Source organism: Pseudonaja textilis, chromosome 3, assembly GCF_049901715.1.
Source record: "Pseudonaja textilis isolate UNSWEBS1 chromosome 3, rPseTex1.2, whole genome shotgun sequence".
Taxonomy (NCBI): domain Eukaryota; kingdom Metazoa; phylum Chordata; class Lepidosauria; order Squamata; family Elapidae; genus Pseudonaja; species Pseudonaja textilis.
In genome coordinates this window covers 108,807,277-108,829,276 of record NC_141992.1, presented here as the reverse complement: position 1 = coordinate 108,829,276, position 22,000 = coordinate 108,807,277, and the positions used below count along the sequence as shown (strand labels likewise).

The 22,000-nt window shown below is 40.8% G+C and overlaps 1 protein-coding gene across 2 annotated transcripts in view; it reads left to right on the top strand.

Moving 5' to 3' along the window:
- LOC113436464 (protocadherin alpha-5-like) overlaps positions 1 to 22,000 on the top strand; it is a 203,992-nt gene that overhangs the window by 153,287 nt on the left and 28,705 nt on the right. For both annotated transcript variants that reach the window (XM_087930570.1, XM_087930569.1), the window contains exon 2: positions 20,947 to 21,005. In XM_087930570.1, the coding sequence (XP_087786696.1) occupies positions 20,947 to 21,005 (59 nt within the window). The remainder of the gene's footprint in view (positions 1 to 20,946; positions 21,006 to 22,000) is intronic.

Genomic DNA, 22,000 nt, shown 5'->3' with positions numbered 1-22,000 from the left:
AATGCATATAGGTGTTTTGAGAAATGCTGAAATGTTTTGGGGTAATCTACATTCCACTCTCAGGGTACATGGCCTTAAGTGCTGGCACAAACCAGTTCTGTGTATCTCTGGTCTTCATCATCCCCACTCCCTATTTTTGATGGCATCCCGATACATATTTATTGCCCATTTGTTCACCCCATGCCTGTCCTTCATAGCCTTTGATGGCAGGATGCCAGTAAGATGCAAAACTGATGATGGTACACCTGACATTTCAGAGGTATTGGGCCCATAATATCTTTGGTAGCCTTTAAGAGCAGTCTTATTCAGGTATTGCATTAATAACAGATGTAACACCACTAGGTAATTCCCACCCTGATTTTGTATTTGGTTTCTTCTCTGATGCCGCCAAATAGAACAGGAATGTCTTCAGGCAGAGAATCTTTTCATAAACAGTTGTCCAGGCATTGGCATTAAACTGCATCAATTCCTTCCCCTGCAGTGTTTTGCACTGAAAGTCTAGAAGTCTAAGGGAGGAGTTTTTCATGGATAGAGATATTTGCCATGACAGTGTTTACCATTGACATAGTTATTTTCTTTTATTGACAAAAATAAAATACAAAACAGAAAAATGAACACTCAATACTGAGAATGAAAAGGAAAAAAAAGCTTGTGTCCAAAAAAGGGAAAAAAGAAAAGAAGATTCAAAATGTCAAATAAATCTAACATTAAACATAAAGAATTCATCCTGGCTGGATGCTGAAAAGTAAGTAAAAATAATAATAGGTTCTTCTTTCCTTATATGATGGGTATACAAATAGGTATAAGTTTTTCTAACCATATTTATTAAAAAATTCTATATAAAAGAAGTATTTTAATGTGGAAATCTGCCTAATTAGACTTAGAATAACTTTATTGTCACTTTAAATGTATACTGATCAGCATACATTAAAATGAAATTTAATTGCATACAGCTCTCAAAGGGTTACCACCTCCAACATACATTACATAAACATAAATAAATAAATATGCATATGCTTACATACTCACTTATATGACACAGAGAAACAACACAATCTACTTCGGATGTATACATGTACATGGCGAGAAAAATGAGTCTTGAAAGTTTACCAGTCAGATGGTACAGGGAACAAAGCTGTTACAGAATTGGGTACTGCTAGAAATACTTCAAAACCTCCTCCCAGAGGGGAGCAACAGAAACAAACTATGAAGTTGGTGTGTTTGGTCTCTAACAATGCTTTGAGCTCTAAGCACATAGCGCTTATAAGCAGTATCCTGAATAATGGGAAGTGAGCTTCCTATAATCTTCTCAGCTGTCCTTACCACTTTCTGTATGGACTCTCTATCTGAGGCACTGCTACCACCAAACCAAACAATGAGGCAGTTTGTTAAAACACTCCCAATTGTGCCTCTGTAAAAAGTGGCCAGGACAGAAGGGGAAAGATCTGCTCTCATCCGATGCAGGAAATGCAAAAGCTAGTTCGCATGCTTCGCTAAGGATGACAAATCAAATAAAATCAAACCTTTATTGTCAATGCACAATATGTGTATAATGAAATTGAATGAGCCTCCCTTGATGCACTACCCCCGCTCCCAAAACACAAAATAGATCTCAATAATTCATCCCGACAAAAGCACCCTCAGGGTAAGTTTGCTGCTGCCTCTCAATGGTGTCATGTAACTTAGAGAGTGCTGTGCTAACATTTGCATCAGGTGGAATATAGACAATGGTGATAACTATAACAGAAATCTCTCTAGGTAAATAAAATGGCTGACAAATGACAGTTAAGAATTCCACATCTGGGGAATAGTGTGTATAAGTAACTCTACTGTTAGTACACCAGTCCTCCACCTTTGCTTTTACTGGAGTTTCTGTCGAAGCAGTGTGGTGCGGTTAATTAGCCCCACTGATGCGTCCAATACAAGTGGATGAAGCCAGGTCTCCATGATAATCATCACATAGCAGTCACGAATGAGCTTATTTGCCGCCATCCATAACTCTAATTCATCAGTTTTGTTGACAAAGGATCTAGTGTTGGTTAAGAAAATACTTGGTAATGCTGGCCTGTGAGGCTGCTTCCCTAACCAAGCTAGCAAACCAGCTCTGCATCCCTGCTTCTGTTTCCTCTCTCTTCACTGTCGATGCTGCCTCCAAGGCCCAACAATGATCCATGGAGAGCTTCACTGTTCTGACCCAAGCCTCGTTCAAGCTAAGTTGTTAAACGCAAAACAGAGATAAAAGCAAAACCTTTTTAATGCATCTCTGTGAATTCCATTCATTCACAGTAAAGCCGCTATTAAAACTAATTGTCCCAGATAAGAGCAAGCCTTGTCAAGGTTGTGCAAGACTGCCAAGAACACAAGATAAATTGCCAGGAAATATTCAAAGCCAAAAGTCTCCAAAAACAACCAGGATAGACCGAACTTCCATGATAACTTGAAGTGCAAGAACTTCTTTGCTTCCTGCAAAGAATCCCACCTCTGAGGGCTGGCTTTTATCCCTTAAGCCTTACTCCCGAGTGGCCAATGCTGCAGCCGCTATTCTTTCCTTCAAGCAGCCCTGCGTGCCCGCACATTGGGCACGGGCTCCTTGGGGTCCTCTGCATCACTGCTTCCAGACTCCAAAAGCTCTAAGGCAGCCTCCCACTCTGATAGTCCTGGCCGCATCCCTGCATCACATCCAGGCCCTTCATCTGAGTCCTTGCTCTCCGAGACCTTAGCCGTCTGCACCTGCTGCCAGCGAACTACACTGCTGCAAGTTGCTGGTAATATCTATTACGTGAATAATTGACAAGTGATCAGTTCAGATTGTTAATTATCTGCACCCTCCGATACTTAATATTGTTGACCACTTCTATAAATGCATCCTTGATACTGAGTGGAGTATGACTTTGCTGGCTCTTTCTAAAATCTCCTTTGTTTTATTAACATTTGTAAACTTCTTCACTGTCATTCACATACTTCATAATATGATTCATAGCAGATTTGGCACAGCAGTTGTGGGTCATCAAGGTGAACAGTAGTAGATTCAAGAAACAGCCCTGTGGGGAACCTGTACTCAAGGAGATGGAGTTGGAAACTTTTCTTCCAACTCGCACAAACTGGGAAATAAAATATCATTAAGGAAATAAAATATCCAGTTACATAAAGAAATATTAAAACCTAATAGGCCCACTTTGTTCACCAAATGCTGAGAATGTTTGTGTTGAACGAATAAGCAAATCAACCCAACATCTAATCATATATATGTAAAAGGAAAAAAAAGTCAACTGGTTTCCTGAACATTGCCCTAATCTTCAAATCTCTCTGTTAACTATCTGTACAGTATTTAACATGTAGAAAGTCCACAAATGGCTTCCACTTTCTTATAAAATTGCCTAGTCCATTGTCTCTAATCAGTGCATTTAATTTTGCCCTCTCTGCTAATTTAGTCAATTTCAAAATCCACTCATCAACTGTTGGCATCTCTTTTTCTTTCCAATGCTTGCAATATCCAATCCTTGTAGCAGTCACCATGTAAAGAAATAGTGTCCCAAACTTTTTTATTAGTTTGTCCATAATACCTAAAAGAAAGGCTTCAGGTTTCATTAATATTTGTCTTTTAAATGTTTTCTGCATTATCATTATTATATTTATTCAATATGATTTAGCATACAAGGCCACCACATATAATAAAATGTATCTGGATTCTGATTACATTTCCAACACTTGTTGAAAATTCCTCTATACCAGCGGTCCCCAATGTTTTGAGTGCCAAGGACTAGTGCAGAGAGGTTTTTTATGGACTGGAGGGGGTGTGGTTTTGTGTGCTTCCTGCGCATGTGCAGTTGGGGCTTCACGCATTTATGCAGCCTGGTTTCTGGCACAGGCTGGACGTTGAGGGCTGCTCTACATATTTTTGCGTCTATCTGGGATCAAATACCAATGATACAAGATTTTATTAAAAAATTCTTTCAAACTATAATTCAAAGTAAATTTTAAACTATCCATACATTCTCCCATTTATCCAGCATTATGTTATACCCAAGTTTTTCGCCCATTTTACCTTACAATCTTTGACATATTTGTCTTCCAGATTCATCTTTTATATACTTTAGCAATCTGGTGGTCATCTCCAGAATATAAGTTGATATCCAATGAACTCCTGTGAATTTTTTTGTACCAAATTTAAATCTTTCAAAAATACTATAGTAATTAAATTACAAACAAATCCTTCATTTATTAATTGTTCTTCTGTTTTTATCTTAAATCCCTCTTCTTCAAATAAATAAATCCTGATATGTCATCCATTTAAATTTCAATAGCATCTCTTTTCTATGTAATTCTTCATGGGGTGATAACCAAAGTGGCACTTTATCACCCTATCTTCTTTTATATTTTCACTGTACATGCCCAATCGATTGCCTAATGATATGATTCTTAAAACCAAGATTAACTTTTAGTTTGTCATACCACAAATAAGCATGCCACCCAAATCTCAAATCAGAACCTTCAACCCTGAGTTTTTCAAAGTTATCCAATCTTTTAACCATACCAAACAACAGACATCATAATATAATCTAAGATCTGGCAAACATAGACCTCCTCTTTCTTTAGCATCCTGTAAAAGCTTATATTTAATTCTTAGTTTTTTATTTTGCCAAATAAATTTAGATTCATATATCTTTCTGTCACTGTTTAAAAGAAGAGTCTTTAACCAATATCAGTATGGTCTGGATTAAAAATAACATTCTAGGTAGTACATTCATCTTAATTATTGAAATTCTTCAGGGACAAATCTAGTTTTCCTTATCTGCTTAAATTCAACTTTATCTCCTTCCATGTTTTAACATAATTATTTTTGTATAACTTAGAAATTTTGTTAGTAAGTGTCATGTTCGCCGATCGCCAGAAAGGAGACGCGAGACTCAGTGACTCTTTTAAAGCTCTTTATTTAGTTCTGAGATCGGCTCGGCTCTCCCTCGGATCAGTGGCGGCTTATATTGAACTTGCCTTGCCAGCCGCGGCCAATGACACTGCTTTGAATCCCCCGTGATCGGTTTCCTCCAATCGCGAGCGATTCGCAACGGGCCAATCGCGGCTCACTCAGCCAATCCGAGCGCCGTGCGTCTTGGCCGATCAGGACGAGGGGTTACAAGAATGCTAATGTAGCAATACAGAACACCCCTCCCCTCTTGGTATGGTCCTACGTAATATAGTCCCGTAAGTAGGCGGGGCTCCATATCTGTCTACTGGACCTGCGCAGGTTAGTTGGTGCCTGGTCTTCGAGCCATTCGGTCGGGTTCTGTGTCGCTCTCTGCCTCATCGATGGAACCACCTGGAAGGGTGAGCCGGGCCTTTCGCCGTAGCTCCCTCCCGGTCTACTCGGGCTGGTCGAGCTGCTGGCTCCGCTGCTCCCGCATGGTCTTTCCGGGCTGGTTGAGCTGGCTTGGCTGCTCCTTCCAGGTGAGGCTTCGGGCTGGTCGCTTCCCAGTGCTTCGGCTGGTGAGGATTCTTGGTTTCTTTCTTGTTGGGGTTGCCTGTTTTGATTTTCGGGGTTTGCCTTCCCTTCTTGGCGGGTGTTTGGGTGCTCCCCCTCCCCTCCTGGATTTTTGTTTGCTTGTGTCTGCGTGTCGGTTGTGTTTCCCGTGGCAATTCTCGATCTTAGTTGATCGATGTGTCACTTCCATGCTCGTCCATCGCTTGTTTGTAGCCGGTATGAGCAGGGACCTGTTACCTGGGTTATTGTTGCTGGTACCCAGAGTGGGTCCCCTCTGAAGTTTTTAGTGTGTACTGCATCTCCTGGTGTGAATGTTCGATGCTTGCTCGATGAGTCGGGGGGTCTTTCGGGGTTGTATGTGGGGTGCAGCCTGTCTAGTGGGGATCTTAATTTTCTCCCTATTAATAGTTCTGCTGGGCTTTTGTTAGTCATTGTGTTGGGAGTTATATGTTGGATGAATAGCATTTTATTTATTTTTTCTTGCATCTCTCCGGTTTCTATTTTTTGGATTGTTTTTTTGGTGAATTGGACCATTCGCCCCGCCCTCCCGTTCGCTGCCAGATGTGCTGGCGCTGTCAGGACGTGCCGTATTCCCCGCTCCGCTAGGAATTTTTCGAATTCCAATGCGGTGAACTGCGGCCCATTATCCGATATGATTACATCTGGGAGACCATGGGTTGAGAATAGTCTGTTGAGTTCTCTGATGACGGCCTCTGTGGTGGTAGTTCTCATGTCGCTTACCTCCAACCAGTTGGAGTAGGCGTCTACCATTATAAGGAACGTGTGCCCCTTCATGGGCCCCGCGAAGTCCATGTGTATCCTGGACCTTGGCCCTCTAGGGGTTTCCCATTCCAGGATTGGGGCGGCAGGAGGGCTCGACCTGGATTCTTGGCATTGCCAACAGGTTGCCACCCAGGCTTCGATTTGCTTGTCCATCCCTGGCCACCAGGCGTAACTCCTGGCTAGCGCTTTTGTCCTAACGATGCCCGGGTGCCCCTCATGCAGTAATTCCAATACCCTTTTTTGTAGTTTTTCCGGGATAACAACCCTGTCCCCCCATAGCAAACAACCTTTTTGAGTAAAAAGTTCTGTTTGTCAGTTTCGGAAAGTCCTGAATTGTTCGTTGTCGTCTTTTTCTGGCCACCCTTTCTCCACCCAATTTAAAACCCGCGCCAGACATTTGTCTTTATTGGTTTCGCGGGCAATGTCTGACACGGTTAGGGGGAGGTTGGGTAAGGTCTCTATGCTCAGGGTGGACGTTGTGGGTGCCGGGTCGGCATCCAGGTCGGGTAGCAGGGTGCAGCTCAAGGCGTCTGCGTGTGCGATTGTCTTACCGGGTCGATGGATCAGCAGGTAGCTGTAGGCGGCAAGGAACTCGGACCACCTTGTCATTCTCGGAGATAGTATGTTCGGGGTGGCCTTGTTCCCTGCCAAGATGCCCAACAGTGGTTTGTGGTCGGTGATGATGGTGAATGTTCTGCCGTAGAGGTACTCGTGGAACCTCTTCACGGCGGCGATGATTGCAAGGGCTTCCTTGTCTAGCTGACTATAGTTCCTTTCCGGCTTTGCTAGGGTTCTTGAATAAAATGCGATGGGTGCTTCATTTCCATTCGGGAGTGTGTGGCTGAGGATTGCCCCGACGCTGAAGGGTGATGCGTCGCACATTACTGTGAGCGGAAGGGTCTTGTTGTATTGAATGAGGATGGCGTTGGATGTGAGGAGGTCCTTGGTCCGGTTGAATGCGATTTCCTCTCGCCTTCCCCAGTTCCAGGTGGCTGTTTTGTCCAACAGCCTATGCAGCGGTTCCGCCACAGTCGCCTTTTGGGGCAGGAAAACATTATAGAAATTAATCAGTCCCAGAAATGCCTGCAACTCTGTTTTATTTCTCGGTCTGGGGGCTTCCTTGATGGCCCTGATTTTTTTTTTCCATTGGGTGGATCCTGTGCTGGTCTAGAGGTACCCTAGGAATTTGACCCTCTCGGTATACAGCTGACATTTTTCTTTTTTGACCTTTAGTCCCGAGTCTCTGAATCTCTGTAGCACCTCCCTTAGGCGGCCTTCCAGTTGTTTTTGGTTGGCCGCTGACACCAGTACATCGTCGAAATAGGGCACTACCCCCTTGATTCCTTGTAGGAGCCTCTCCATGAGGCTCTGGAAGACCCCTGGTGCTACACTGACTCCGAACTGGAGTCTCTTGCAGTGGAAAGCCCCCCGGTGGGTTACTATGGTTTGCGCCTCGGCGGTTTCTGTGTTGACTGGCAGTTGTTGATAGGCTTGTGCCAGGTCGAGCTTCACGAAAACCTTGCCTCCCCCCAGTGAGTGCAGAAAGTGCTGTACTACTGGGACGGGGTAAGTGCTTTGCTGTAAGGCGCGGTTGAGGGTGGCCTTATAGTCTCCGCAAATTCTCACCGATCCATCGGGCTTGACTGGGTTTCCCACCTGGCATGGTCGGTTGCCTCTAGCACTCCTTGTTCAATGAGCTTGTCTATCTGGTCATCGATCTTGGGCCTGAGTGCAAAAGGCACTCGCCGCGGTTTAAGGCGGATCGGGGGGATGCTGGGGTCTAAGCTGAAGGAGATTAGGGGGCCCTCGGTCCTTGCCTAGGCTGCTGTCGAAAACCTCCTGGAAGTCCCTCACGAGTTGTTCCTCCCAGTCTGCCTCGATGATGTGGTCGATGCCCGTCACTTCGATTCCAAGCGGCGTGAACCATTGCAGTCCCAGGAGGCTAGGGCAGTCTTTGTCAACGATCGTCAGGGGAAGTTTTTCGGTGCACCCTTTAAATGTGATCTTGAACTGCCCTGTTCCGACCACGGGGATGCGGTTCCCCTGGTAGTCCTTTAGGATTAGCTTCTGACTTTCCAGCTCGCGCTTGTTGATTGTAGGCACAAGGTGCTTGATTTCCTGCTATGCAACCATGGAGAGGTAGGATCCAGAGTCCACCTCCATTTTGCATGGCTGGCCTTCAATGCCCACCTCCACGTGTACCTTACGGGCATCCCAGCTTGATGAATGGCCGATGATGACCGTCTGATGGGTCTCTTCCCTTTGTTGGTTTTCGCCGTTTCATAGACTCCGTCCGTCTCGGCTCCACCGGCTCTCGGCTTGTCGGTCTCTTGCCTTGGGGGGGGGCGTCTCGTCTCCTGCCGCTGCTATTTCGTCGCCGGGGGCTGTAGGTTCGCTTGAGCTGGCAGACTCTGGCGATGTGGCCCCTCTTGTTGCATTGTCGGCAAATCGCATTGAAAAACCGGCATTCTGACCGAGGATGGTACCCCCGCAGCTGGCGCATTGCAGCCCCGACTTACGACTCCGCTGCTCGTGCCGGTCTCGTTCCATCTGGAGTCGGTGGATGTCCTCCTCCTCATCTGTGGTGTTGGAAAAGGAGTTGAGGTCGCCATGATGGGTGGTGGTGGTTGCTTGGCGGCTCGTCTCTAGATGTGCTTCGGGCATCGGTGCTGTTTCGGTGGTTGCGGGCCGGTCTGCGCATCGCATTCGGGCTGCTGACTTCTGGATTGCCTTGGCTGCGTTCGCCTCGGCAATGGTGTTCATGAGGGAGATGTCGCCCCTTGCCATCAATCGGCTTGGCAGGACAGGGTCCTTGAGTCCCAGGACGACGTGGTCTCTCAGGGCCTCATCCATGTCTGTGAAGCCACACACGCCCCCCAGGTCTCGTAGATCAGCCACGAAATCGCTGATGCTTTCACCCTCCTTCTGGTCTCTTCGGTAGAAATCGTGCTGCCTGATGAGGGTGGGCACGGCGGGGGCATAATGGCTTCGCACCAAAGGCTCAAGATCGGCCCAGTCCATTGCCTTTACGTCTTCGGGTTTCGCAAGGGCTTTCGCCATCTTGAACACTGCGGTCCCGCAGTGTGTCAGGAACACGGCTCTTTTTTTCTGTCCATTCGCGTCCTTGAAGTTGCTACTTTCCAGAAACATCAGGAATCGATCAATGTACGATTCCCAGTCCTCAGTAGCCTGGTTAAAGGGTGCGGGTGGCACGATGTTGCTCGCCATCTCGTCGGCTGCTTTCGTCTGGGTGCCACGTGCTTAGGGTATCAGTTCCGTGATCCCATCCTCATCGCCAGTGTCATGTTTGCCAATCGCCAGAAAGGAGACGCGAGACTCAGTGACTCTTTTAAAGCTCTTTATTTAGTTCTGAGATCGGATCGGCTCTCCCTTGGATCGGTGGCGGCTTATATTGAACTTGCCTTGCCAGCCGCGGCCAATGACACCGCTTTAAATCCCCCGCGATCGGTTTCCTCCAATCGCGAGCGATTCGCAACGGGCCAATCACTGCGGCTCACTCAGCCAATCCGAGCACCGTGCGTCCTGGCCAGTCAGGACGAGGGGTTACAAGAATGCTAATGTAGCAATACAGAACAGTAAGAATGACCCCCGAATACTGTAGCTTTTTCATAACTTTAAAACCAGTTTTTCATTCCAATTTTTTCTTGTCTTTCACATTCATATTTAGTCAAAGTTGTTATTTTTAGTTTATTTATTTTAAAACCCACCATCTGTCCAAAATTTTAATCTTCCTCCTAACATATTCAATATTCTCTAGGACAGGGGTGTCAAACTCGCAGCCTGCAGCCAGATGCGTTACATGTTGGCCCCTCTACTGCCCGGTTTAGCGAAGGGGGAAAAAATCCCTATATGTCACATGGTGCTGCTGTGACGATGCGTAGTTTGACACCCCTGCTCTAGGGGATCTTGTACAAACAATACCAAGCCATCAGCAAACACATGGAGTTTGTACATACGTGTACAAACATCAGAATAAATAGTAACTCTAAACAGTTTACAATATATATAAATAAAAAATCCCATAAAATCATAATAAAACAATTCATAATAAAAAAAACATTCACCACTGTTAATAAAAACAACTGCTACCATGAGGAAGACCTTCCTGCTTGAATGCCCTGTAAAAAGCTTCTTCAGTCATTACAGCTAGCTTAATCCTAAAAAAAAAAAAACAATCCCACAGGCAGACATTAACACCACCAATTTATTTCACTCAAGGAATCTGTGTCAGTTTAGGACCACCACTGGTTTTAACTGCTGAGGGATTTTTTTATCCCCAGTGGAGCAAAGATGGCGTTTGAGTTGCAGCACTGTGATTTTACTGAGCTTCTGACCAATCCATTTTTCCACTTCCTAGAACTACTGTATTGTCAGATCCCACATTCCATTTCTGAGCTCTTCTGTTGCTCCAGTTTTTCAAGAAAAATGGCTAGTCTGGCAAATATGGGCAGTGTGAAACAAGGACATTGATTGGGGAAATGTTTTGCAGACATGTTCCCATGTTTGCCTGCCTGCCTGCCTGTCCCCCCACCCCCGTGTGTGTGTGTGTGTTTGTGTGTGTGTGTGTGTGAGAGAGAGAGAAGGAATGCTTATTTCTCTAGGAACTGTGAGGAGTTTTTTTGCTTTTTGCTGTTAGCATTGTTAGCAACAGTGCATGTAATTTTCAGACTGTTTTTAAAAGATCGGGGAGTAGAAATGGAGTGGTGGGTGCAAGAAGCTGTGAGGAAAGTGAATCTTGCAAATTCCAGTGCAGAAGGCCTTATCTGTCTAATGCAACCTAGCACAGTATTTCTACTGTAGTACTCTCATATTGAACATTGCTAGGTGTGAGAAAGAGATGGGGGCTAATGGCATTTGTGATCTTGGAGCTGGAAGGAATTAGGGACCGATCCTAACAACCACAATTCCATCTACCAGCACCATTTTGAATATGAGGCTTGACCTAGTTTCTAAATTAACAGACCAGCTTTTGCTTTATGTGACTTGCAAAATGCCATCAATCCAGATTGCCTTAGAATAAGATATAGAGTAGAATTCAGTTGTCAGTACAATTTCACACTAAATGTTGAGTTGCACTTTTCAGCAGTGTAAAGTACCTAAACACATACATATGAATAATATACATAATTGCATATGTGTTAAAACCATTGAAATAAGCATTTTTGGTTTTGCAGAATTCCAAATTAGATTTGTCTTTCCCTAAATCCTAGCATCAACTACAACAGAAGAATTTTTTTTTATTTCTTAAGCATGTGTGTGAATTCTTCGTGATGATGTCCTTCAGGGCATGAATTCTAATGTATAATTCATTGGTTCGGAAGTGTTTAATCTGTCTGTGAATGATGGTCTTAAATAGACCATGATGCTTATTTGCAAAGAAAATAAGAAAAGGGAAGGGAAGAAAAAGACATTTTGAGGCATTAATAACCAATATCCACCAGGTGGCAGAGCCTTCAGAGTCAAGGCTCAGGAAATCAGCAAACCCAGAATTAGAGTTCATCACTGCTGATGGACAGGGGAATTAGGCAGGATTAACACATCAGGTGACAAGAAGTTCTGGCAAATGTTCTGTAGTGAAACATTTTGAGATTGAAATCTGCATCTCTTGCAGGGGGAGGAAAGATGTTTTGCCTGAGTGTTGAGCTTCTCACATATCCAGCACTTTGCTCCATTCATAACTCTTTAAAAGACTAAAGGGCTTCTCCGACCACTCAGCATGTGCTGTAGTACTTAAATGATATTATCTTGAGTGGAGGGTTGGACTAGAAGACCTCAAGGTCCTTTCCAACTGTTATTCTTTTATAAAACTTTTTTTTATTATTTACATATAGGTATATTGAACACAGTGTGACTATCCTGGCATTTCCTCTGCCATACACACCAAAGTGAAAGACAAATAACATATATACTACTTATACATTGCTAGTTTTGTACAATTATTTTTGACCAACATATTCATTCTAATACATATATGATATCTCATTTCGGGTCTACTTAACCTAGTTATTTTGTGTTTTGACTCCCACCTCTTAATTCCAGCCATTGGTAATATCTGTTCCATGTGTCATAATATTCTGTCTCCCCCTTGTTTTTTAATTCTAACGTGAATCTGTCAAATTCTGTGCAAACTAATATGTTCTTTATTATATCCTTTTCTGAAGGAGTGTTTTCACTTTTCCATTGCTGGGTATATACTATTCTTTTTTTAAAAAATAATTTTATTGGTTTTTAAAGACAAACACAAACAAACAAAACATAAAAAACATCTTTCATAAATATACAAGCAGTGTGTCGGTTGGTTTACCAATTTTTTGTGCATCCATTTCGTAGTCTCAATTACAGTTACATTGCATGATAACTCATATTATCAATAAAAGATTAAATACCCTAGTATCACTATTAAACAATCATTTGACTATAATTTTATTCATTCATACTTTGTGAGATAACTATAATTTACTTAGTTTATTTTATAACCATTCATATAATCCTACCAAATCTATCCTAAAAACATTTTATAAATATAATATCAAAAAAGAAAAAAAAGAAATATATCTTTATATATTCATTATTTTCTAAAATTCTAGATATTCTATTATTGTATTTTATCATCTAACCATTGATAGAAAAGGTCCCAAATTTTATAAAATTGTTCATCCTCTTGTTCTCTAATTTCAAATGTCAATCTGCTAATTTCAGCACATTCCAATATTTTCTTAATAATTTCCTCCTTCAATGGTATTTTCTCATTTTTCCAATTTTTAGCAAATACAATCCTAGCCGCTGTTAATACATTTACAATCACGTATTTCAAATCTTTACTATATGTGTCAGGTAAAATTCTGTTACTGTCCATCTATTTCCCTGTATCTAGCTCCTGTTTTTTCCAGCGAGCCATTGATAAAATAAGTCCCAAGTCAGAAGTATTCAGTTTCCTTCTCTTCCTTGATTATATCTCTGCTTTCAAGTCAATATGCTGTTTTATCATTTTTTCCAGCCATGTATGGAGTTTTATCCAATATTTTTTTGCTTTTTGACATGTTGACCACATATGATAATACGAGCTGGGTGACTCATAGCATTTCCAACATTCCAATTAACAATCTCTACTGAGTATAAAGAAAATCTTCACAAAATGTTTTATAGATGGCATTTTTCACCATCAAGATTAGCAAAGATATTTAACAATAAGTCTGCGAAATGTTGGAAATGCTATGAGTCACCCAGCTCATCAGGGAAATAGATGGACAGTAACAGTGATATAAGAAAGGCATGTTGTAAGTAAATAATATTAATATTATTATTGATACTACTATAATTAACATAAATGTAATGAATATACTATTCTTGCTGCTGTCAGAATGTGTAATATTAGGTATATTTGATAACTACATTTTGCACGTACATGCGTGCTTCATGCACACATGCGCCAGACGTGGGCTGTGCGCACATGTAATACACAATAAGCTGTGCCACCTGGACAGCTGATAAGCTTTTTTACTGCTTTTTCAACCTCAGCTGTGCCACGCAAAGCAGCTGAGGTTGAAAAAGCAGGAATAAAGGACAGTTAACAGCCCGGGCGGGTGGATGGGCCACACAGCAGCAGACACAGAACTGGTTCGGGGTCTGCTGCTCTTCAGAGCCACCAGTTATACAGAGCTGGGCAGAACCGGTAGTATCCCACCCCTGGGTATATTTCCCCTTTATGATAACCATCTGTTATAATTCCTAATAGAAATAGTTCTGGTTTAAATTTTATACATTGTCCAACCATTTTTTTCTAACCACATCTGGATTTGTCACCAAAATTTCCTTGATTTTTAACAAATCCATCACATGTAGTAGTATGTATCTGGTGAATTTTTACATTTCCAACATTTCGGGGATGTGTTACTAAACATTTTAGCCAATCTTGGCCAAGGAAGATGCCACCTGTAAAACATTTTATAAAGATTCTCTTTGTATGATGTGGCCAATGTCAATTTCCTGTTTCTTTCCCAAAGGTTTTGCCAATTACCCAACTCAATGTTATATCCAAAGTTTTTAGCCCATACAACCATTCTCTTTAACTTGTTCTTCCTCCATTTTGTATTCTAGTAAATATTTATACGTTGTCTTTATCAATTTGTCATTGTCCCCACTAATAGTTTATCTAATATCATTAATTCTTTATAGATACCCCATACTTTTACATCCTTCACATAACATGATTGTATTTGCAGGTATGACCACCACTCCAATTCCACCCCTTGTTCTTTTAATTCTAGTCTAGTTTTCAATTTGCCCTTTTTGTTTAATATGTCTTTATATGAGTCAATTTTTTCCATGTTTATAAGATTTGGATGTACTAGTGCTTCTCAGGTGGAGAGTCAGACTGGTATTTTCATATAATTTTGTTGTTTGATTTTATTCCACACCATCAAATAGTGCATTTCTTACGTAATGCCTTTGAAAGTATTGATGTGCTGTGCTTCTCCCATACCAAAGAAATGCATGCATGATGGTAATATCTTTGCTTCAATTAAGACTGCATTATATACCTCTAATAGTGTTTGGCCTAAGGTACCTTGTAGTTCTTTATATATTTCTGTCAGTAACCTGTATGGGCCTGGAGTTTTGTTATTCTTTTGCTTATTAATTGCCTCTATTATTTCTGACACTTTTATTTTCTCATTTAACATGATTTTCATTTCTTCTGGAACTTTAGGCAAATCGGCTTCCCCTAAATACTGTATAGTTCCTTACAGAAGTCCTGAATTATGTTCTTTTTTCCTCAGTTTGATGACATATAGTTCCATCTTTATCTTACAGTTTATTTATCCATTTTTTTTCTTTCTGCTTCTTCAGTTTGTAGGCTAACCACCTCCCTGTTTGTTTGCATTCTCAAAAAAGTTTTGGTTCCTTCTCTTTATGTGTTGTGCCAGATCTTTTTTGAGAATGTTCAATTTGTGTTTGGTTAAATCCATTTGCTGTTTCAAGTTTTGTTTTTTTTGTGGTTCCTTTTGTAACTCTACCATGTGTTTTCTGTATTTTTCTTCTAAATATTTTTGTCATTGTTTCTTCCTTTTGTTTTTCTTTGCCATGTATGAAATGGCAACTCTCCTCATACATGCTTTCACTGTATCCCACAAGTTTTGTAAAGATGTGTCTTCTTTCCTATTTTCTTTGAAGAAGAATCCCATTTTTGTTTTTCCATCATCTGTCTGAATTCTCCATCATTTAAAATCGATTGGTTTATGGTCCATCTTATAGTTTTCTTTCATCCTTTCCAGTTGGGTTGTGATCTACTCAGAGATTTGCATCTATTTCTACTTTGTTTACATAAGAATTTAATTCCATCGATATCCATACCATGTCAATTCTAGACCAGGATTGGTGTCTGTTAGAATAAAATGTGTATTGATTCCTCCCTGGTTCCTCTCTCCGTATATCCTGTAATTTAACTCTTCTACCATTTTGAAGAAAGTTCTAGGTAATATCCTTCTAATTCCCTTCCTTATTTTATTACTTTTGTAATCTAGTTTTTTAATCTATTATTGCATTAAAGTCTCCTAAAATGCAAAGGTTGTTACACTCTATGTCACTTATAATATTATGTAGTTTTTTGTAGAATTGTTCTTGTCCCCCATTTGGTGCATAAATTACAACTAGTAAAACCTGTTTTTGGTTTAGCGTTATTTCCACAATCAAGATCCTTCCCTCCTTTACGCTGTAAATTTGCTTAGCTTGAATTGTTTCCTTAATACATAGCACCACTCTTCTCTTCTTTTGTTGTGATAATTATGTGAATAGTTTCCCCAATTTGGGGTATTCCAGTAGTTTATGTTGTTCTTTTATATGAGCTTCTTGCAGTGCTATTATATCTAAATTCAATCTTTGTATTTTAGTGTGAGTTTTCTTCCTTTTCATGAGAGAATTCAGTCCATTAATATTTAGTGATAGAATCTTAAAATCTTCTTGCATTTTTCTATCTATATCTAGGTCTTATGCTCCTTGTTCTAATTTCTCTCGGTTCCTTGGGTCTTGTTCCATTGCTGTCTGATCTTTCTCCTTTCTCTTTTTCTCCAACTTTTGGCTACGGTTCTTTTTCTTCCATAACATGTATTCTTTGATCCTTTTCTTCTGTTGCTTCCCTCTCCTCTAGATCCTCTTCGTTACCAAAGTGCTGATTATAAAATTCTACCACTTTGTCCAATGACTCCACTCTGTATCTCTTTTCACACCATGAGACCAATATTTCGTCCAGAGTCAACCATCTAAAATTGATGTTATATTTGATCAACAATGAGGTTAAAAATTGGTACGGACTTCTCAACTCTCTGACTCTTCTTGGAACCTGTTTAAGGACTACCAATTGCTTCCCTTTATACTCTATTGGTTCATCTCTTGTCCCATTAAGCACTTCATCTCGCATCAATTTCTTCATGAATCTTACATTCACCTCTTTCGGAAGATTGTGCCTCCTCACATAGTTCATGTGGATTCTGTATGTCTCATCTATTTCTGTCAGCATCTCTTCTTTCTGTGTGAGCTGCAATAACTCAAATGGTCTATTTTGCTCTGGTGAAACTTGCATTTGGAAAGTTTGGCATAGAGTTTGGTGGCTTGCAGTTTTTTGAGTATGGCCCTCACTAGTTTCACATGCTCTGCCTTCATTTCAGTGTAGATTAAAATGTCATCTAGATACCCCAGTACCCCCTTATCAGTGGTGTGATTCAACCAGTGTAACAACCGATTCAGTGATCGCACACTTTGCGCTGTTTTCTCAAGCAATAAATCACATTGTCCAATCTGGGTAATGGCTGGTTGCCTGGTTACCTTTCTCCTCCTTCTCTGGCTAGCCAGCCATTGGAGTGTCTCTGACTCATAAGATAACTATTTTGTTTTGGCTACAAAACCCCAACTACCTGTACTCCCCCCTCAGCTCCAGGCTGTGTCAACCGTGAAGCCATGTGAAAAGAAATCCTCATAGAGAAACTACAGAAGCAAAAATAAAATAAAATGGCCACAGCCAGGTCAGCTTCAGGATTGACAGGCTGTCCCTCCTCAGTTGAAGAATCCCTCCTGCAAAATTCGTTGCTTTAACATTTTTTCTAACCATGTATTTTTGTCCAATATTTCTTTGCTTTGCTTTTACACATGTCTACCACATGTGATAATACATACCCAGTGTCTGGTTTCATTTCCAACATCTGGCAGGCAGTCCCTTCTATCTTCATCACCCCTCCAGGGTGACTTTGGCCCCTTAGGGACTCCAGATGAAAAGAAATCAGTCGGGTTTCACAGAGTCGGTTCACTACAGCTGGCCCTCCACGATGACAACCAGCCCATTTCTAATCTAATGAATGGTATTTAGGGCAGCTTTTTGCAAGCAAAGAAGCTTTTTGTATTTTTGTACAGGTAATCCTTGATTTACAACATTCATTTAGTGACCATTCAAAGTTACAATGGCACTGAAAAAAGTGGCTTATGGCAATTTTTCACACTTACGACCATTGCAGCATCCCCGTGGTCACATGATCAAAATTCAGGTTGACAACTGTCTCACATTTATGACAGTTGTAGTCTCCCCGGGTCATGTGATCCCCCTTTTGCAACCTTCTGAGAAGTAAAGTCAATGGGGAGGCCAGATTCACTTAACAGCCATATTACTAACTTAACAAATGCAGTGATTCACGTAACAAATGTGGCAAAGAAAGTCATGAAATGGGGCAAAATTCACTTAATAAATTTCTCAGTTAGCAATATAAATTTTGGACTCAATTGTGGTTGCAAGTCAAGGAGACGTGAGGCCAGATGAGGCCAGGTGTGATTGGGGGGAGGTGGGAACGTGCATGGGAAGGAGAGGCTGGGCGAGGCGAGGAGCTCCTCAATGTGAGTGACATTGAGTTGGCCATGCCCACCCAGTCACATGACACCCAGCCATGCCTACCCAGCCGGTCATTAGGACAGAGAACCGGTTGTTAAATTATTTGAATCCCACCATTGTCCTATCTGCTTTTCTGTAGCCCGCCAGAGCAGTTCTCTTTGGTGCACAGAGGGGAGTCAAATTCCTGTGGTAGAATAAAGAAACAGATCCTGAAGATCCAAGCTCTATTCCTGCAACTTCTGAGAACAGTTCTCTTCTGCACCCAGAGGGGAGCTAAATTTCTGTAAAGGAGTGGAGAATCCAAAGATCTGAATTCCATTCCCGAAACCCCACTGGAGCACACGGAGGGGAACTAAACTCAAGAGGCAGCTCTTTCACTCCATCCACTTAATGACCCAGGAGATTGCTTAATGACTAGAACCAAGGGCCCTGGGATTGTGGTTGTTGAGCAAAGCGGTCATGTGGGATTCTGGCTTAATGACTGCTTTGTTCAATGACCAAGATTCCAGTTCCAATTGTGGTCATAAATTGAGGACTATCTGTATAGGATTAATAGTATGTGTGAAAGGGATCTAGGAATTGTAACTAAATGAGAGTCAAAGCTTGTCTCAATTAAAGTAAGACCCCACCTTGAATCCTGTATTCCAGTCTCTCTCCCTCCCTCCCTCCCTCTCTCTCCTCTCCCTTTCTCTCTCTCTCCCTTCCTCCCCTCTCTCTTTCTCACACACACAAATTTAGGAACTATATTTTTATTTTATTTTATTTATTTATTTTGTCAATTGCTTACAAGATAATAGGTATAAGTAAAAACATAGTTATGAATACATGGATACATCTAAGAAAAACAAAAAAAATAAAAGAAACAATAGGACAGGGACGGTAGGCACGTTGGTGTGCTTACACACGCCCCCTATAGACCTCTTAGGAAAGGGGTGAGTTTAATAGTAGAAAGTCTAAGGTTAAAGTTTTTGGGGTTTGGGGAAGAAAGCACAGAATCAGGTAGAGTATTCCAGACATTGACCACTCTGTTGCTGAAGTCGTATTTCCTGCAATCAAGTTTGGTGCAATTAACCTTGAGTTTGTATCTATTGTGTGCTCTTGTATTGTTATGGTTGAAGCGGAAGTATTCATTGACAGGTAGGACATTGCAATGTATGATTTTATATACTATACTTAGATTGGACCGAAGGCGGCGTAGTTCTAGGTTTTCTAGGTCTAGAATTTCGAGTGTGGTGGCATAAGGTATTCTGCAACAAGTAGAGGAGTGGAGAACTCTTCTTGTGAAATATTTCTGGACTTTCTCAACTGTGTTAATATAGATACGTAATGTGGGTTCCAGACTGATGAGCTGTATTCGAGTATTGGTCTAGCAAATGTTTTGTATGCTCTAGTTATTAGTGTAATATTACCAGAGAAAAAGCTACATAAGATTAGCTAACAACTCCACACTTTGAAAAGATCTAGAGAAACTTGTTTGAATGTTAATTTTATATTGTATCCAACAGATATTAAATTTCTTGGGATTCTGAATATTTGCACATAAACACATTACGTTCTTCAAATTTCTAAGCTCTAAATTCTATGTCTTTATTCTTCTTTATCCTTGACCTTACAGGTACTCCTTGACTTACAACCAGTTGTTTAGCAATGGTTCAAAGTTATGGCAGACCTACCTTGGGTCTACATACAACGCAGATTCAGTGTTACGATGGTTACAGCCCCCAGGGTCACGTGACAGACTTTTGGGAACATGGTATCCTGGATGTAGCATGTTTGGGGCATTCCATGTCGCATGACCATGTTTTACAATTGTTTTGTTGAGAAGTGGCATTTACTTCTAATTTTCAGCAAAATTAACTTGTTTTGTTCGCTTAATGACTGCCACAAACAAGGTCATAATATCAGATCAGTCATGTGACAATCATGGTACATCAAGAATTGCCTTTACCTATTATCATATTGCAGAACAGGAGCCTGATTTTAAAAAAAGAAATTATAGATACTTGGAGTATAATTCTTTTTATTTTCTTAAACAAACAAATGAATAAAATAAAATAGTATATCTGATGCAGATTCTTGATGAGTAATACCTACCATTTTAAAAGATCTGCCTGGATCTCTTAGCAACTTCCTTTTTGAAAACAAAAGCATAATATATAGGAATAAAAAAATTAAAGGCACCCTTCAGGTGATCTGAGCTCCAGAGATAACTGAGTTTCATGCAGAATATTTCTGGCAACAGTAAGGAAATGCTTTGCTTTGCCTGCTTTCCTTTTCCTTTTCTCCATTTAGTGTACAATTTTTGGAATCTGCTGCTTATCACCATCCAAATACTAATCAAGTTCGACCTTGATTTGTTTTTCCAAGATCAGCTAAATTGATTAGATGCTAATTGTCCTTTTTAAAATTATCATTCCTGCTTTTAAATACTCCATCCGTATGCAAATATTGTTATCTCTTTTTACATACTTTGAAAACCACTTCAGAATGGATTTGAGGAAAGAAATAGTTTAATTAATTAAAGAATTTTAAAAATTAGAAAAGCTGCTTTTTTCTTTCTCCATCTTTTTTTACTAATTAAATCTACAAGCATTTTAAAAAACATCTGTTTTTCTATGTTAAATGAATTGGGAATTAGGGGATTGCAGATTTTATTGCATTCAACAAAGTAAGTACATTTATTTGATCCTTTGGCAAAGAAAAATTGAAACAAGCAATCAAATTAAAGTGTGTTGTGCATGGCCTTTAAAACATGTTCAAGTACACTGATATTTCTGTTCTTTTCACTTTGCAGCCAAAACCACCCAATCCTGATTGGCGTTATTCTGCATCTTTACGAGCTGGAATACAAGGGTATGTACTACAAGAAGATTTTTTGGTCTTTGTGTTGTTTTAAATCAGGGTGTCAAACTCGTAGCCTGCAGGCCTGATTCATCACGTGCTGACCACGCCCACCCCTACTTTAGCAAAGGGGGGGAAAGTTGCAATGCATCACGTGACAGTGTGATGCTGCAAGTTTCATATCCTTGCTTTATAATTCCCTAGGTAATTCTCCTATCTGTGCTTCTCTGCAGAAGTTTGGAAAATTAGAAGTGTGTACCAATCATCAGATTCAGTACAAATGTGAAATACAATAATATGGAAAATTGTTTTAATTTCAGGCCACCTAATTCAGAATTAAGAAATCTGAACTTATGTGCTTCTTTCTGACTAAGTGAAGTCAAGAATGCTAGGAGAGACCTGTTAGTTTTGTTAGTGGTAAAAAATTGGATGGAGGTGCTACAAGATTGCTTCCAAAGTCACCAACAGTGATTTTTTTTCCTGAGTTTTAAATCAAAACTAGCTACAAAATACTTAGCGTCTTAGCCTTTCTGCATGGATCAATGCTGATACATTTGCAGCAAATTTTATGAAACATAGTGTTTAAAAATGGTGCCATTTTTATAAACACGACAAAGGGCATAGAAGATGACCAATAGATTGCAAAATATACAAGCAACAGCGTTGTGAAAGAGGAATGATTATTCTTCTCTTTCTATGTAGTTTTTTTTTTCACATAAAAATAACAAGAAATAAATTGTGCTCGAACTTTGAAATGCTTCAGATCTTTGGACACATGGTAGTTTAATAAATGAAAAACAGTTTTAGGCATTTTTATTTTTGTGTTCTGACAGTTTTTATTTCTGTTGGCATGCAGGCCAGGTGTGGGATTCAAATTTCTTAACAACCGGTTCTGTGGATGTGGCCTAATTTGTGGGTGTGGCTTGGTAGTCACGTGACTGGCTGGGCATGGCTTGCTGACTGGGCGTGGCTTGGTGGTCATGTGACTGGCTGGGCATGACTTGTAT